Source organism: Sinohyriopsis cumingii, chromosome 7 (genome assembly GCF_028554795.1).
Source record: "Sinohyriopsis cumingii isolate HCF-2022 chromosome 7, ASM2855479v2, whole genome shotgun sequence".
Lineage (NCBI taxonomy): Eukaryota > Metazoa > Mollusca > Bivalvia > Unionida > Unionidae > Sinohyriopsis > Sinohyriopsis cumingii.
Genome location: NC_142967.1, coordinates 62,556,429 through 62,575,567, shown reverse-complemented (window position 1 = coordinate 62,575,567; position 19,139 = coordinate 62,556,429). Strand labels below are relative to the sequence as shown.

The following is a 19,139-nucleotide window of genomic DNA, read 5'->3' as shown; positions in this document are numbered from 1 at the left end:
AGGAAAACTAGTAGGAGCACTTACACACATATACAAACATAGCGTTCTATATACGTTAAACATGATAATGGGAGAGGGAAGAACTAACACGCTATTAGCTAACTTTTAAAATTTAAGAAGTGTGTTAAGCCTTAGGGATCGTCAAATGCTGTATGGATCCAAGTGAAGTTTAGAGTTCGTGAGTTGATTTTTATTTTGTAATCAGATTTAAAGCTGTCACTTTTTAAAGTACTGCTTATTGATGCTAAATAAACATCAGCAGAAAGTGGGTTGCAATGTTAAGGAGGTCCTTCAGTTTTTGCACAGTCTGCAACCCAGGATTTACTACACTCGCTGACCTTTCCCTACATAAGATAATTCATTTCATTGTAAATGTTTTTCTTCGACTTTAAATCGCAGGCTGAATGGAAGAAGCAAGAGTTAAATTTGTCAGTCATTCAAAATCAGATCTGGGCAAGAAGATAAATGTTTGTTACAAGGTTGTGACATTGTTTTGTTAAGTGTGCAAAGAAAGAAAAAGAGTTGAATATACACACACACACGCGCGCGCGTGCGCATAGACAAAGATATTTACACACTATCATATATGGAATGAAAAAAAAGAGAAAGGATTAGAAAGAGATGCACACTACAGCATAACAGAGAAAAAGAAAAAGGAATAAGATTATACACACAAACATTCTTATACACTCTGACACATCGAGTGAAAGAATAGTGCTTACATACAAATAAACTTTGCCATATATACTCACTTAGAAGTCGAGTAAAACTGCAAACAACGAAGATCCTGATCTGCTGTAGCACAATGCGCCTGCAGATTAGGGTCTATACTGTTTTTCTACTCCTAACAAACTGCATAGACCCAGATCTGCAGGCGCATTATGCGACGGCAGTTATGGATCTGTGCAACTTGCAGTTGGAATCGTCTTATAAGCGAGCATGTACGGTATACACTATCACACACACACACACACACACACACATATATATATATATATATATATATATATATATATATATATATATATATATATATATATATATATATATATATATATATTATCATGCGTGGAGTGAAAGAAGAGAAAAGAACAGAAGTGCTATGACGCATACACAAACATTGCTATTTGGAGTGACCAACACTCAGTCATATGCTATCTACCCCCACATTTACTTTCCAACACACCATTTGGAGTGACCAACATCCAGTTATCTACTATCCAAACATCCAGTTATCTACTATCCAACACCACACATATACTATCCATTACCCTGCTATCTACTAGTCAGTTATCTGTAAAAATGTGAGGGTAGGAGTGCTTACACACACTTGTTACGTTTTTAGGCGCTTACAAAACGTAACAAAAAAAAAAAGAGTGAAGACAACACACTTTGTAAAATTTAACAAATAATTTATTTCCCTAGAAATACAAGGTAAAATGAGAAAAAGAACTTACTGTTTTGATTCAAATCCCAAAAATATTCCAAGAATAATCCAAGAATTAAAAAGTCCTAACAAAACTGAGCTTGAATCCCAATGAAATCCAAAATGGAAGGCGATGACATGTGCTGTGGTCAGCGTCCTACTAATGTGTCAACAGTTCTTTGTTGAATCACAGAAAATAATATTTCAGTGTCTGAATTCCATGTAAATTTTGATAACTGTCCTTGTCCAATAATTAATTTGGAGCACTAGTATTTCTATGGAAAACAAACCTGAAATCCAAATAATTTGAAGAAAACAAAATAATTAGTCCAAAAATTGGTCACAACATAAAACACATGGACTTCTCCAGTATTATGACAAGAATGATTATTATTTTTCAAAACATCAGCAAAAAATCTAGCTACAATGCAAAACAGATGCCTGAACATGGGTCAGACCTCTTGAAAATCAAGAGTTTTTAACAATTGCTACATGTTATTTGTCACATACTCCAAGTATGGCCTCGATTTCACTTTATGAATCTTACTCTGAGAAAGAATAAAAAAGTTGTTTACTTAAACTCTTACTGGTTCTAAATCAAGGTGAGGAACTTGGTCAGCATAATTATGCTTACACATACTATGCCCACAACATACTTATACATACACACAATATACCCACAACCTATTTATACTTACACACACTATACCCACAACATAATTATACTTATGCACACTATACCCACAACATATGTATACTTACACATACTATACCCACAACCTATTTATACTTACACACACTATACCCACAACATAATTATACTTATGCACACTATACCCACAACATATGTATACTTACACATACTATACCCACAACATATTTATACAAACACACTATACCCACAACCTATTTATACTTACACACACTATACCCAAAATGTACTTATACTTACATACACTACACCCACAACATACTTATAACACACACTATACCTACAACATACTTATACTTTCACAGACTATACCCACAACATACTTATACTTATACACACTATACCCACAACACTTATACTTAGAACATACTATACCCACAACATATGTATACTTACACATACTATACCAGCAACATACTTATACTTACACACACCACACACTGTGGGTATGTGAGAAAGCTTGCCAGTAGCTTCTCGTGGGTCGGTGGTTCTTTCCAGGGTTTTCCTGGGTTCTTCCTCCACCATTAATACTGGCTGCCATGCATAGCCTATCATGTGCTGAAAAATGGTGTTAAACCCTACAACACCAACTACAACACACACTATACCCACAACATACTTATACTTACACACACTATACCCACAACATACTTATACTTACACACACTATACCCACAACATACTTATACTTACACACACTATACCCACAACATACTTATACATACACACACTATACCCACAACATACTTATACTTACACACACTATACCCACAACATACTTATACTTACACACACTATACCCACAACATACTTATACATACACACACTATACCCACAACATACTTATACTTACACACACTATACCCACAACATACTTATACATACACACACTATACCCACAACATCCTTATACTTGCACACACTATACCCACAACATACTTATACTTACACACACTATACCCACAACATACTTATACATACACACACTATACCCACAACATACTTATACTTACACACACTATACCCACAACATACTTATACATACACACACTATACCCACAACATACATACACACACTATACCCACAACATACTTATACATACACACACTATACCCACAACATACTTATACATACACACACTATACCCACAACATACTTATACTTACACACTATACCCACAACATACTTATACTTACACACAATATATCCACAACATACTTATACTTACACACACTATACCCACAACATACTTATTCTTACACACACTATACCAACAAACATACTTATACTTAATCACACTATACTAACAAACATGTTTATACTTAGACTATAACAACAAACATACTTATACTGCCACACAAAATGGTGAAGAGGTTTAAGTTTTAGTTTTGTGGCAGACATAGACATACACAAACATAAAGCACACAAACTGGCAATGATTGAATACTATCCCCATTTTCTTAGAGAATTCGGTGACCCCATAAAGGACCACTGGGTTTTGAAAAAGTCACGATTGGATAACATAAATTGTAACTGCCTCACACTTTTTCCATATCTTAATCCTACTCCTGCTGTGGTATTGGTTACCACTGTTCATGAAGTCTTGCTGGTGGAGGGTTTAGGTGTAAGTGAAGGTCTCTTAAGTTTCTCCAAAAAAGTTTGATACATTCCTCTCAAGAGTTTTAATCTGCCAAAACTTAACAAAGTTTTTTTTTGCTTTCTTCCTTTTCTTCACAGTAAAACTTAGACATGCAAACATGTAGACTTTGAAAATTATTCTTCTACTGTGAAGGCCATATTGGAATTATGAAAATGATGCAAACTGATGCATGTCGGTAAATAATGTACATGGGATGTACATAAGCTCAAAACACGCTAAGTTTGAGTTTTAGTCATGTTTGACAAAGTGCTTTTTATTCAAGACTCTTAGTACATAGGCATTGCTAAAATAATTAGTATACATCAATAAAAAATTATGCAAAAAAGAACAAAAGATGTTCAATTCATAACTTCTTGATAAACCTTCTGACCCCACCCCCCAGTATTATGCTTGCAAATATGGAACCCAGCAAAATAAACATTGAGGATCCTTCAATTAAACACAGGGTATTTTTTAAAATTCCTTTATCTTATTAAAATCCATTAATTCCTATGACCAATGAAACACATTCAGAAAATAAACAAATAATTTCTTTTGCATTATTTGAACTTTTAAAAATGTATATGTCCTCTATTTACTGTATTAATTCTTCTTTAATAAATTCAGGTTTGTGATACAGACCATCACAGTGCAAAAGCAGATCAAGAATGTTTTTTTAAACCAAATTTGTCCATGTAACTTTGTCAAAGATAAGAGATGCAAGTTAATGATTTTATCTGTGTTTTGATGTAAACAATTATTTTGTCTTGATTAATAATTATGTCTCATTGTGAAGCTGTGGACAATGTTTGTACAGAAAGTAATGTTTTATTGTCAATGTTTGCTAGGCAAGAAAACCCCCAAAGAAGAGTCAGAATACATCAGCACAGCCATGGCGGACTTTCGGCGACATGAAAATGTTGAAAGAAGAAAGCCTTGCTACCCGGTCATCAATGACCACTTCTTCCATGACAAGTTTGACTCCCAAACCTCTTACGCTGTTACCTACAGGCCCCACAACATCACCATTCCTGAGAAGCCTCTATGGGGCCGGAAACCTGTATACAAACATCCCCAAGGAGGAATGATTCTGGAGAGTCGATACATGGTGAGAGAGAGAATTAATTCATCATAAACATTGGCATGGGAGCTTCAAATTCCACCTGAAGGTCAAAATTCATAGACGGGAGTATGGCTTTGTGGAATTAAGAACACAAATTCTGACATGGGTGAGGTGGTGGGAGTATGGCTTTGCAGAAGTAAGAACACAAAATTCTGACATGGGTGAGGTGGTGGGAGTATGGCTTTGCAGAATTAAGAACACAAAATTCTGACATGGGTGAGGTGGTGGGAGTATGGCTTTGCAGAATTAAGAACACAAAATTCTGACATGGGTGAGGTGGTGGGAGTATGGCTTTGCAGAATTAAGAACACAAATTCTGACATGGGTGAGGTGGTGGGAGTATGGCTTTGCAGAATTAAGAACACAAAATTCTGACATTGGTGAGGTGGTGGGAGTATGGCTTTGCAGAATTAAGAACACAAAATTCTGACATAGGTGAGGTGGTGGGAGTATGGCTTTGCAGAATTAAGAACACAAATTCTGACATGGGTGAGGTTGTGGGATTTTGCTACCTCTTGCCAATGTGCTTGATGATTTTTATTCTCATATCCTCTATAAGTATTACATAGATTTTTTTAACAGATCCTTTCATTACTTTTCCATGTAAACTTACACAATTGATTTAGCACTTGATTTGGACATTCAGTCAATATTTTTATATTGCAGACGCAGAGTGGAATTATTTTGGTGCTTTCACTGACATTTGATATTCTTAGTTGCACTAAATTGATCTTTTATAAATTCCAATCTGCTTCGGGTCAAACTATATCTTGAAAAATCTTGGGAAGCATACAACAGAGGGTATGTAATAAATACAAAACAAAATTTGTGTTTTGTTTTGAGTTGGGGGAGGGGAGTATACATTCATTTAAAAAAAGGACTGTATTCTTGTGCCAGATCCAACTACATGTAGGTGTTCCTGTTCATCTGGAATAAAACATGTACCAGTATGTAGTTTATATATATCCTATCCCACATGAAGCACTTTATTCTAGCTCACAGATAATCATGACTGATGCAAAGCTATTCTGATTTCTCTTAAGTCACTACATACATGTAAATTTCATCACATCATCTGTTGGTTTGCTTTGGGACTGATTTCAGAATATTTCAGTTATCCTTCTGTGTTTCAAACCCTTTTCTGATTTTACATGAATTTCAAAAGATAAAATAATGTTAATGGAAACACTGTTCTTCTTAATATTTTGCCTGTATCAATTGAGTGCTATTTTTGTTTTTGTTTGAAGACCAAATTTTTGTTTTACCTTGGAATTGAACAAAATAATCACCCATATGCAACTGCAGTAGCCTGGTGCCCTGGGTGGTCAATCACCCATATGCAATTGCAGTATCCAGGGCTTTGGGTGGTAAAGTGGTCTAAGGTGCTCGCCTTTGCAAATTACTGCCATCTCACTTCTTTCTCAGTGGGTTCGGGTCATAGGCTTGGCCTGTGCGGGTATATGAAAAAGCTTGCCAGTAGCTTCCCATGGATCTGTGGTTCTTCCTGGGTTCTTCTTCCACTGGATATACTGGCCACCATGTATAGCCTATCATGTGCTGAAAAATGGCATTGGACCCAGAACAACAGCATTGATGTGGGATAGGACCAACCTGCTCTTCAGATCGTAGTTTGTGGATAGAAACGTGGCAAATCCTTGATCCAGTCCACAAATTACATCCCTCTGGTGGGATTTTCCCGTCCCCACATCAAGACACAAGTTAGATTGTGATCTCTTTCATGTACTATGTAAAATGGTCACATGACTTTATCATTTGGAATCAAACCTGGGTGGTATGATAACACAGACTCAAGGTCAATAAGAGATAATAATGAACAAATACATCCAAAGCAATGAAATTTTCTTATTCTCTAATGATCTGAAATAATGCCAACATGGTTTTATTTCACAACATGATATAGACATTTTTAAATATGCTCAGTTTCTTAATTATTTCACACAGTTCATTGCTATGTTTCATTTTCCATCTCTGCTAAATCCACTGCTATAGTACTCACATGTGACATCAATTTGTCAACTCATGAAAGCCCTAAATAATCCCACACTGGTCAAACTGCATCTTACATTCATAGGAATGAGAGAATTGTATACCAGTCCAAATTATGATGTAGCCCAAGGATAGATCACATTCTGAAAGTGATAAAAATCTTGACTGGTCTGCTTAGTCTTCTTTAATATTTTTGATGCATTTTCCTGATGGAATTTGAACCTGACTAAACAGAATCTCCACATTATCTACTTCAGGCAGAAATGTTTTACGTAAGGTAGAAGTAAGAGTAATTCTGTTAACAATGAAAGTATTACTGTGTGTGCAAGAGGGTGATATGCCAGAAAAAATGGGGGGGGGGGGGCAAAAAGTAATACATTATCATCAATCATTTGATAAAAGTATAGACACATTTGCCAAATACACGTCAGATCCATATGCCTTCATTCAAATTGTGTTATACTAGAAATACATCAACATCCCTTGTCCTTTTGGCTGCAATTGATTGCATGTATATCCATTTGTGTATTGATCTGTTATTTGTCTAGTGCATACCCATCTGCCCACCAGGTCAGGGCAATGTTTAAACAAAAACCTCTTAGTACTATGCAACCAATTTGCTGTGTGGGTGACTTCTGGGCTGATCTTGTCATCAGTCGTAACTGTGATGCATGTGGTGTTCACTTCATATATCTTTGCTGATAAACTGTGAAGAGGTCAATATCTATTGATCAGCATTAGCACAACACTTGCTTTATGGATGCATCTTGAAATAAACTTTAGATAAAGATCACTACAACCTATTTTTCTGCATTCAAGAGATATATATATCTTTTGTGGCCTTTATTCTCAAAATCCATTCACCTGTATCTATCAAACTTCCCATATCAGTGCATTTTGGGGTGAACAGGGATTTTGGAATGGGCTATTATTATCAATTGTTTCATTTGTATAGGGCCTGAATACCATTGCCTATCATATATAACAGCTATTTTTTGAATACTTTTTGCACTTATAGCCAGCAACTTACAGTGTGGGTACATCTTGTGGTGGTCTTGTATCAAAGTTTTTCATTCAACTCCTTTTAGTGTACTGTCTTTCATGATGCCTCACTAATAACAATCTGCTTTCAGAGGGACTACACTGATCCTAAAGTTATCCATCCAGTTACTCCAATCAAACCACTGGATGGTATGAAAAACATTTCAGGGGATGGCGACATCCAAATGCAACCCTACACTACTTACTCTTTAAACTATCAGGAGTGGAAGAATGCACGACCTGCCACCCCCTGCCCTCAAGACTTTAAACTGTATGAACCTCCTACAGAGAAAATGATATGTGAATCCACTCAAAAAGAACACTTCAAAGGTTAGTCTTCTGACCCTTTTACACATGATGCTGGATTGGACATAACACCAATCACATTTGACAATATATATATATATATATATATATATATATATATATATATATATACACACACACATACATACATATACAGAGGTAAGAATTATAACGTGTAAAATACTGAGGATCATACACAAGTCTGAAAGTAATAGCACCCACAGCCTTGTCTGGACCAACCAATCCCCATACCCAATCGAATAAGCACATATCCCCAATAATGGATGGAACCTCATTGTGAATAATGCATAGCAGACGCAATTATGTAGGACTTAAAATAAATCATTTGAATCTCAAAGAAATTCCAAAACAGAAATGAAAAAATAAAGTATAAAAGAAACTTTCTGTGCTAATTGCAGCAATTTGTGTGTTGTTTGTGCCACAATATGCCTAATTGAATGGGCAAAGAATTTTGGTCCTATACAGGTTTTCCACCATATTGCTAAATTTGGTCAAAAACTATCTGATAGCAGCGTCAACTGAGGCAGGTAACTAAATAACACTGGAAACAGAAACAACCCAAGATAAAAGAAACGTGTACCTATAGGGTGAGGAGTACATTTTCACATGTGGATGATTACCTGTCAGGTATGACATAATGCTCAAAGGTAATCTCCATGCTTTTACTCCTTTCAAGTAGAGATACATTGTACATTACGTGTAATATGAGATTTTCTTTACAAACACTGTAATAACTTTAACATGAGTATCATAAACTTTAACATGAGCATCATAAACATTCTACAACAGTAATAATCGCATTGAAAATAACACAAGCCAGAAATCCATCCTCCTGCATTCTGAATTAATTTTGAAACAAATATGTTACACTTTACACTTTTAACTCATCAAAGTTAGGAGTTTATTTTTGTTTTGACTTAAGCTAGGTGTAGAAGAGAAGTTTTCTTGTTATTTCCAACTGAATCCAAGCACGCCTGATTCAGATAGTCTTTCATACTGACACTTACTTGGATATAAACAAATGTGTGAGCAAATGGGTAACATTATTTGGCCAGTGGTTGGGGTTCACTTATTGGACCCTAAGATTTTCAAAGCTCTTTCCGTCCATGTGATGTTTGGTCAGTTAGGTCTAGTCCTGAAATTAGTGACATTTTTAGCAAATTAAATCTGGTCTCAGAAACTGTGATTTTTCATATGTATATTTTGAACTGTTGCGAATGTGTAGATTCCTTGGAATCAGTGTAAAGCAACATCCTTGCTCTCTTCTCTAACACCACCTGCTTGGGTCTATCATACACTGTGATTAAGTCCAGAACATACTGTACTATTTAAATGAGGGAAATCAATATTATTAAAATGTTCTTGGCCATACTAAATAGCACATGCCAGTTATATCCTTCTGCTTTCCAAAAACCTTTTATTATTGGTCAAATATTAACCTATGAGAGCCTTCTTCAGACTTCTCTTCATGGCCGTCTAAATTTTGTGATAGTTTGGAATGAGAAACATTTTTAAAATAAAGAAAATGTTTTAGAAACCAAACTACTGGCAGCACAGAAAGGAAACAAAGTTGGAAAACATTAAAATGTTATCAATTTAAGGTTTATATACCTGTTTTTGTTTTTGGTTACTTCTGCATGCGGCCTATATGATCTGAAATGAGCAATCACAGCAGGAAGTATACATTGCAATTAATTCTTACTGACTGGATTACCTGTATTACATTAATTATAATTACAACTAGGTAACAATATTTAATAAACTGCCCTAGAAGAAGCAATTTTATTTTTTTGTAATTTTTAAAACTTCACAAAAAATGACAGTGTTGTGTGATTTAGTTAAAGTAGTTTTGACATTTTTTAAAAGTTTGCTCTTCATCAATTCAATCACTTTTAAACCACTTTATTATTTCTGTATGGGTGATACAATAATTACACTAGTATTATTAAACTTGACACATACTGAAAAATGTCCTGCTATTTTCTTTCTTGAAAAATTATGCACATTATAAAATTAATTCAAACTGAAGATTTTAATTCAGAATGGGAGTAACAGAAGTTTGGGTCAAAACAACATAGAATCTGATCTGCTGGTGCATTATGTGATGGCAGATCAAGGTCTGTGTTGTTTGTACTTGGACCAAACTTATAAGTGTGTATATATGGTACTAAATACAGGCTAAAAACCATGATGGTAATTTAATAGGTGTACTCCAAAAAGCATTTGATCTGGTACATCAAAAGGCTGTTCCCACTAAGTTAGAGATTTACAGGTTTGGCCCATTAACAGTAAATTAGTTTGGATCTTATCTTATAAACACATGTCAACAACTTGATATATGACATGCTCAATCAGGCACAGAACATGTAACTACTGGTGTGTCTCAAGGATATATTTTATGGCCACTTGTATTTCTACTATTTCTATGGCCTTCCTTTGTACACACCTAATGCTCAACCACTTCTGCAGCTGGCATAACTATTAGTACATCTGGTCCCTGCATGAACCTGATCCAATTAAAATTGAATAATGATTGTGCCAAAGTCTTGATCTGGTGTGAAAACAACAAAATGTCTATTAATAAAAATAAAACCAAATGTATGATAATAGGTACAGAACAAAAAGCTTTGAAACTTAATAATTGGGACCATGACCAAACTGTTCAATGTACCAAAATAAACAATGCTGAATATGAAAAATATATGTACTGTATTGTGTAGATGCAGGTCCTTAAATTAAAAATGTCAATGCAAAGTCACATAAAGATGTAACTGCACCACGACAACAAAGTCTTGATTTTCAACTGCTGCAGGGGTCTCAGATAGTCCAGTGATCGAAAGTGATTGCCTTTATAAATTATTTAGTTTTACACCCACTTGATGAAATATCTGTTATTCACCTGTTTCTAGCAAATATTCTCACTGTACTCTGATTTGTATGAACCGAATTTGCTCCACATTTTTTCCAGTAACACATACAATGTTAATTTCCTTCACATTTTCTCCAACATCTCCAGCAACAAAACACTTTTGTAATGAGGATAAATAAAATGAACTTTATCCCATATATTTCATCATTTACAAGCATAACAGTTTGAAATTTTGCATCTCCAGCCAGTATTTATGGAAGCTACTCATTAAAATAGCTCCCTAATAGGGCAAGTAAGGCAAGTCCTTAATTCTTCTGAACACTATGCCTCATCTAATGAAATTGCATTAATTCTGCCAAACACTATACCTCACCTAAAGATACAGCAATAATTCAGCCAAACACTATACCTCACGAACAGTTACAGCAATAACAGTGCTGAACACTATAACTCACCTTCAGACACAGCAATAACTCTGCCAAACACTATACCTCACCTAAAGACATAGCAATAACTCTGCTGAACACTACACCTCACCTAAAGACACAGCAATAACTCTGCTGAACACTACACCTCAACTAAAGACAAGGCAATAAATTTGCTGAACACTATACCTTACCTAAAGATAGGACTAGTTCTGTTAAACATTATGCCTCACCTAAAGACATGCCATTCATTCTATTAAACACTATTCCTCTCTCATGAACACTGTGCCTCTTATAAAGAAATGACATTCACTCTGCTGAACACTTACTCTCCTCAAAACAAGACATTCATTCTGCTGAACACTATGACTTGCCAGAACACAATGTTAATTCTGCTGAATATTATGCCTCACCTAAGACACAATGTTAATTCTGCTGAACATTATGCCTCACCTAAGACACAATGTTAATTCTGCTGAACAGTATGCCTCACCTAAAACACTAAGTTAATTCTGCTGAACAGTATGCCTCACCTACAACACTAAGTTAATTCTGCTGAACACTATGCCTCATCTAAGACACAATATTAATTCTGCTGAACATTATGCCTTACCTAAAACACAATGTTAATTCTACTGAACACCATGCCTCACCTAAAACACAATGTTAATTCTGCTGAACACTATGCCTCACCCAAGACACAATGTTAATTCTACTGAACACTATGCCTCACCTAAAACACTACGTTAATTCTACTGAACACTATGCCTCACCTAAGACACAATATTAATTCTGCTGAACACTATGCCTCACCTAAGACACAATGTTAATTCTACTGAACATTATGCCTCACCTAAAACACAATGTTAATTCTGCTGAACACTATGCCTCACCTAAAACACAATGTTAATTCTACTGAACACTATGCCTCACCTAAGACACAATGCTAATTCTGCTGAACACTATGCCTCACCCAAGACACAATGTTAATTCTGCTGAACACTATGCCTCACCTAAGACACGATGTTAATTCTACTGAACACTATGCCTCACCTAAAACACGTTAATTCTGCTGAACACTATGCCTCACCTAAAACACAATGTTAATTCTGCTGAACACTATACCTCACCCAAGACACAATGTTAATTCTGCTGAACACTATACCTCACCCAAGACACAATGTTAATTCTACTGAACACTATGCCTCACCTAAAACACAACGTTAATTCGGCTGAATACTATGCCTCACCTAAGACATGATGTCAATTCTACTGAACATTATGCCTCACCTAAAACACAATGTTAATTCTGCTGAACACTATGCCTCACCTAAAACACAATGTTAATTTTGGCTGAACACTATGCCTAACCTAAAACACAATGTTAATTCTGCTGAACACTATGCCTCACCTAAGACATGTTAATTCTACTGAACATTATGCCTCACCTAAGACACAATGTTAATTCTACTGAACACTATGCCTCACCTAAGACACAATGTTAATTCTGCTGAGTATGCCTCATCTAAAACACAGTGTTAATTCTACTGAACACTATGTCTCACCTAAGACACAATGTTAATTTTACTGAACACTATGCCTCATGTTTGACACAATTTAATTTTTGCTGAAAACTATGCCTCACTTAAGATACAATGTTAAATCTGCTGAACACTATGCCTCACCTAAGACACAATGTTAGTTCTACTGAACACTATGCCTCATGTATGACACAATGTTAATTTTTGCTCAAAATTATGCCTCACCTAAGACACAATGTTAATTCTACTGAATACTATGCCTCACCGAAGACACAATGTTAATTCTGCTGGACACTATGCCTCACCTAAAACACAATGTTAATTCTGCTGAACATTATGCCTCACCTAAGACATGATGTTAATTCTACTGAACATTATGCCTCACCTAAAACACAATGTTAATTCTACTGAACACTATGCCTCATGTATGACACAATGTTAATTTTTGCTGAAAATTATGCCTCACCTAAGACACAATGTTAATTCTACTGAACACTATGCCTCACCGAAGACACAATGTTAATTCTGCTGGACACTATGCCTCACCTAAAACACAATGTTAATTCTGCTGAACACTATGCCTCACCTAAAACACAGTTAATTCTACTGAACATTATGCCTCACCTAAGACACAGTTAATTCTACTGAACATTATGTCTCACCTAAGACACAATGTTAATTCTGCTGGACACTATGCCTCACCTAAAACACAATGTTAATTCTGCTGAACATTATGCCTCACCTAAGACATGATGTTAATTCTACTGAACATTATGCCTCACCTAAGACACAATGTTAATTCTGATGAACACTATGCCTCACCTAAGACACAATGTTAATGTTTGCTGAACACTATTCCTCACCTAAGACACAATGTCATTTTTTGCTGAACACTATGTCTCACCTAAAACACAATGTTAATTCTGCTAAATACTATGCCTTGCCTAAAAAACAATGTTAATTCTACTGAACACTATACCTCACCTAAGACACAATGTTAATTCTACTGAACACTATGCCTCATGTATGACACAATGTTAATTTTGCTGAACACTATGCCTCACTTAAGACACAATGTTAATTCTACTGAACACTATGCCTCACCTAAGACACAATGTTAATTCTACTGAACACTATGCCTCACCTAAGACACAATGTTAATTCTACTGAACACTATGCCACACCTAAAACACAATGTTAATTCTCTTGGACACTATGCCTCACTTAAGACACAATGTTAATTCTACTGAACACTATGCCTCACTTAAGACACAATGTTAATTCTACTGAACATTATGCCTCACCTAAGACACAATGTTAATTTTTGCTGAACACTATGCCTCACCTAAAACACAATGTTAATTCTGCTGAACACCATGCCTCACCTAAGACACAATGTTATTTCTGCTGAACACTAAGATTTACCTAAGACACAATGTTAATTCTACTGAACACTATGCCTCACCTAAGACACAATGTTAATTCTGCTAAACACTATGCCTCATGTATGACACAATGTTAATTTTTCCTGAAAACTATGCCTCACTTAAGACACAATGTTAATTCTACTGAAAACTATGCCTCACCTAAGACACAATGTTAAGTTTGCTGGACACTATGCCTCACCTAAAACACAATGTTAATTCTGCTGAACACTATGCCTCACCTAAGACACAATTTTAATTCTGCTGAACACTATGCCTCACCTAAAACACAATGTTAATTCTGCTGAACACTATGCCTCACCTAAAACACTAAGTTAATTCTACTGAACACTATGCCTCACCTAAAACACAATGTTAATTTTGCTGGACACTATGCCTCACCTAAGACACAATGTTAATTCTGCTGAACACTATGCCTCACCTAAGACACAATGTTAATTCTACTGAACACTACGCCTCGCCTAAGACACAATGTTAATTCTACTGAAAACTATGCCTCACCTAAAACACAATGTTAATTCTGCTCGACACTATGCCTCACTTAAGACACAATGTTAATTCTACTGAACACTATGCCTCACTTAAGACACAATATTAATTCTACTGAACATTATGCCTCACCTAAGACACAATGTTAATTTTTGCTGAACACTATGCCTCACCTAAGACACAATGTTCATTCTGCTGAACACTAAGATTTACCTATGACACAATGTTAATTCTACTGAACACTATGCCTCAACTAAGACACAATGTTAATTCTGCTGAACACTATGCCTCATGTATGACACAATGTTAATTTTTCCTGAAAACTATGCCTCACTTAAGAAACAATGTTAATTCTACTGAAAACTATGCCTCACCTAAGACACAATGTTAATTCTGCTGAATACTATGCTTCACAAAAAACACAATGTTAATTCTGCTGAACTATGCCTCACGTAAAAAACAATGTTAATTCTGCTGAAAACTATGCCTCACCTAAGACACAATGTTAATTCTGCTGAACATTATGCCTCACCTAAGACACAATGTTAATTCTACTGAACACTATGCCTCACTTAAGACACAATGTTAATTCTGCTGAACATTATGCCTCACCTAAAACACAAAGTTAATTCTACTGAACACTATGCCTCATCTAAGACACAATGTTAATTCTGCTGAACATTATGCCTCACCTAAAACACTAAGTTAATTCTGCTGAACATTATGCCTCACCTAAGACACAATGTTAATTCTACTGAAAACTATACCTCACCTAAGACATGATGTTAATTCTGCTGAACACTATGCCTCACCTAAAACACAATGTTAATTCTGCTGAACTATGCCTCACGTAAAAAACAATGTTAATTCTGCTGAAAACTATGCCTCACCTAAGACACAATGTTAATTCTACTGAACACTATGCCTCACCTAAGACACAATGTTAATTCTACTGAAAACTATGCCTCACCTAAGACACAATGTTAAGTTTGCTGAACACTATGCCTCACCTAAGACACAATTTTAATTCTGCTGAACACTATGCCTCACCTAAAACACAATGTTAATTCTGCTGAACACTATGCCTCACCTAAAACACTAAGTTAATTCTACTGAACACTATGCCTCACCTAAAACACAATGTTAATTTTGCTGGACACTATGCCTCACCTAAGACACAATGTTAATTCTGCTGAACACTATGCCTCACCTAAGACACAATGTTAATTCTACTGAACACTATGCCTTGCCTAAGACACAATGTTAATTCTACTGAACACTATGCCTCACCTAAAACACAATGTTAATTCTGCTTGACACTATGCCTCACTTAAGACACAATGTTAATTCTACTGAACACTATGCCTCACTTAAGACACAATGTTAATTCTACTGAACATTATGCCTCACCTAAGACACAATGTTAATTTTTGCTGAACACTATGCCTCACCTAAAACACAATGTTAATTTTGCTGAACACTATGTCTCACCTAAGACACAATGTTCATTCTGCTGAACACTAAGATTTACCTATGACACAATGTTAATTCTACTGAACACTATGCCTCACCTAAGACACAATGTTAATTCTGCTGAACACTATGCCTCATGTATGACACAATGTTAATTTTTCCTGAAAACTATGCCTCACTTAAGACACAATGTTAATTCTACTGAAAACTATGCCTCACCTAAGACACAATGTTAATTCTGCTGAATACTATGCCTCACAAAAAACACAATGTCAATTCTGCTGAACTATGCCTCACGTAAAAAACAATGTTAATTCTGCTGAAAACTATGCCTCACCTAAGACACAATGTTAATTCTGCTGAACATTATGCCTCACCTAAGACACAATGTTAATTCTACTGAACACTATGCCTCACTTAAGACACAATATTAATTCTGCTGAACATTATGCCTCACCTAAAACACTAAGTTAATTCTACTGAACACTATGCCTCACTTAAGACACAATGTTAATTCTGCTGAACATTATGCCTCACCTAAAACACTAAGTTAATTCTACTGAACACTATGCCTCACCTAAGACACAATGTTAATTCTGCTGAACATTATGCCTCACCTAAAACACTAAGTTAATTCTACTGAGCACTATGCCTCATCTAAGACACAATGTTAATTCTGCTGAACATTATGCCTCACCTAAAACACTAAGTTAATTCTGCTGAACATTATGCCTCACCTAAGACACAATGTTAATTCTACTGAAAACTATGCCTCACCTAAGACATGATGTTAATTCTGCTGAACACTATGCCTCACCTAAAACACAATGTTAATTCTGCTGAAAACTATGCCTCACCTAAGACACAATGTTAATTCTGCTGAACATTATGCCTCACCTAAAACACTGAGTTAATTCTACTGAACACTATGCCTCACCTAAAACACAATGTTAATTTTGCTGGACACTATGCCTCACCTAAGACACAATGTTAATTCTACTGAACACTATGCCTCACCTAAAACACTAAGTTAATTCTACTGAACACTATGCCTCACCTAAGACACAATGTTAATTCTACTGAACACTATGCCTCACCTAAGACACAATGTTAATTCTACTGAACACTATGCCTCACCTAAAACACAATGTTAATTTTGCTGGACACTATGCTTCACCTAAGACACAATGTTAATTCTACTGAACACTATGCCTCACCTAAGACACAATGAAGACACAATGTTAATTCTACTGAACACTATGCCTCACCTAAAACACTAAGTTAATTCTACTGAACACTATGCCTCACCTAAAACACAATGTTAATTTTGCTGGACACTATGCCTCACCTAAGACACAATGTTAATTCTACTGAACACTATGCCTCACCAAAAACACAATGTTAATTCTGCTGACCACTATGCCTTACCTAAGACACAGCTTTAATAATGCACATTGTGCCTCACCTATTCAAGTGTGAACATTATTTCAGGAGAATATATGATCCCTAGAAAACCATGCCGCCATATTTCTGAGCATCGTCTGGATGACCAAGTTAAACGTCCCATGTACTTCAATACCTCATACCAAGAAAACTTCAAAGTCCCTGAACGACCCAAGAGCGGGCCCACAGCTGCTGAAGAAGGCAGAAAGTTTAGGATTAAATCCAGAGCCTGGCGTGCAAATATGTAACTCAGAAACATAATTTCTTATGATCTTGTCAGTAACCATTATAGTCATGTTCAAATTTGTTAAATTATACTTATCCAAGATATTTTTATGTATTGATACTCTAGAACAAAGTAATTCCTGTTTTTAACAATTATTTATTATGGAGTTATTTACTGCCAGTTTGCCTTGTTTATATAAATATGTTTCTCAAGTCTTAGTCCAAGATATTTCATATAATTTACAACTTTTTCATACAGAATACCATGTTTCATATGTTATGTAAAATCCTTTATTGATCCAATATATTTTATGTGATTTTGAACTTTTCGATATGGAATATCAAGTTTTATATATTATGTTAAATCCTTTATTCATCCAGTATATTTTATGTGATTTTTAACTTTTTCATATGGAATATCAAGTTTTATACATTATGCTAAATTCTTTATTGATCCAGTCTATTTTATGTGATTTGTAGCTTTTTCATATGAAATATCATGTTTTATACATTATGTTAAATCCTTTTCTGATCCAATATATTTTACATAATTTTTAACTTTTTGTATGGAATATCATGTTTTATACATTATGTTAAATCATTTTCAATCTCATATAATTTACATTATTTGTAACCTTTTCATATGGAATACTAATTTTTATACATTGTTCTATCAAATCTATCAACAGTGTCAACAGCTGATACATGTACATTTTTATATCAAATCAATATTGTCAACAGCTGATGCATATACATTTTTATATCAAATCTATCAATAGTGTCAATAGCTTGTATACGTACATTTTTATATTAAATCCATCAATAGTGTCAATAGCTGATGTACCTTTTAAGCAGATGATCTCTGCCTGATGATACTTACAAACAGTAAAATGTTGGAAAATGTTAAGCAGAACATTTATAACATGTAGTTTGAAATAAAATTGTCAATCTTT

At 35.1% G+C, this 19,139-nt stretch overlaps 1 protein-coding gene across 1 annotated transcript in view; it reads left to right on the top strand.

Moving 5' to 3' along the window:
* The window catches only part of LOC149795382 (uncharacterized), a 60,622-nt gene extending 41,483 nt beyond the window's left edge, over nt 1–19,139 (top strand). Inside the window, exons 7-9 of the mRNA XM_089963787.1 lie at nt 4,627–4,886; nt 8,042–8,279; nt 18,010–19,139. Coding sequence (XP_089819913.1) covers nt 4,627–4,886; nt 8,042–8,279; nt 18,010–18,209 — 698 coding nt within the window. The 3' untranslated portion in view covers nt 18,210–19,139. The remainder of the gene's footprint in view (nt 1–4,626; nt 4,887–8,041; nt 8,280–18,009) is intronic.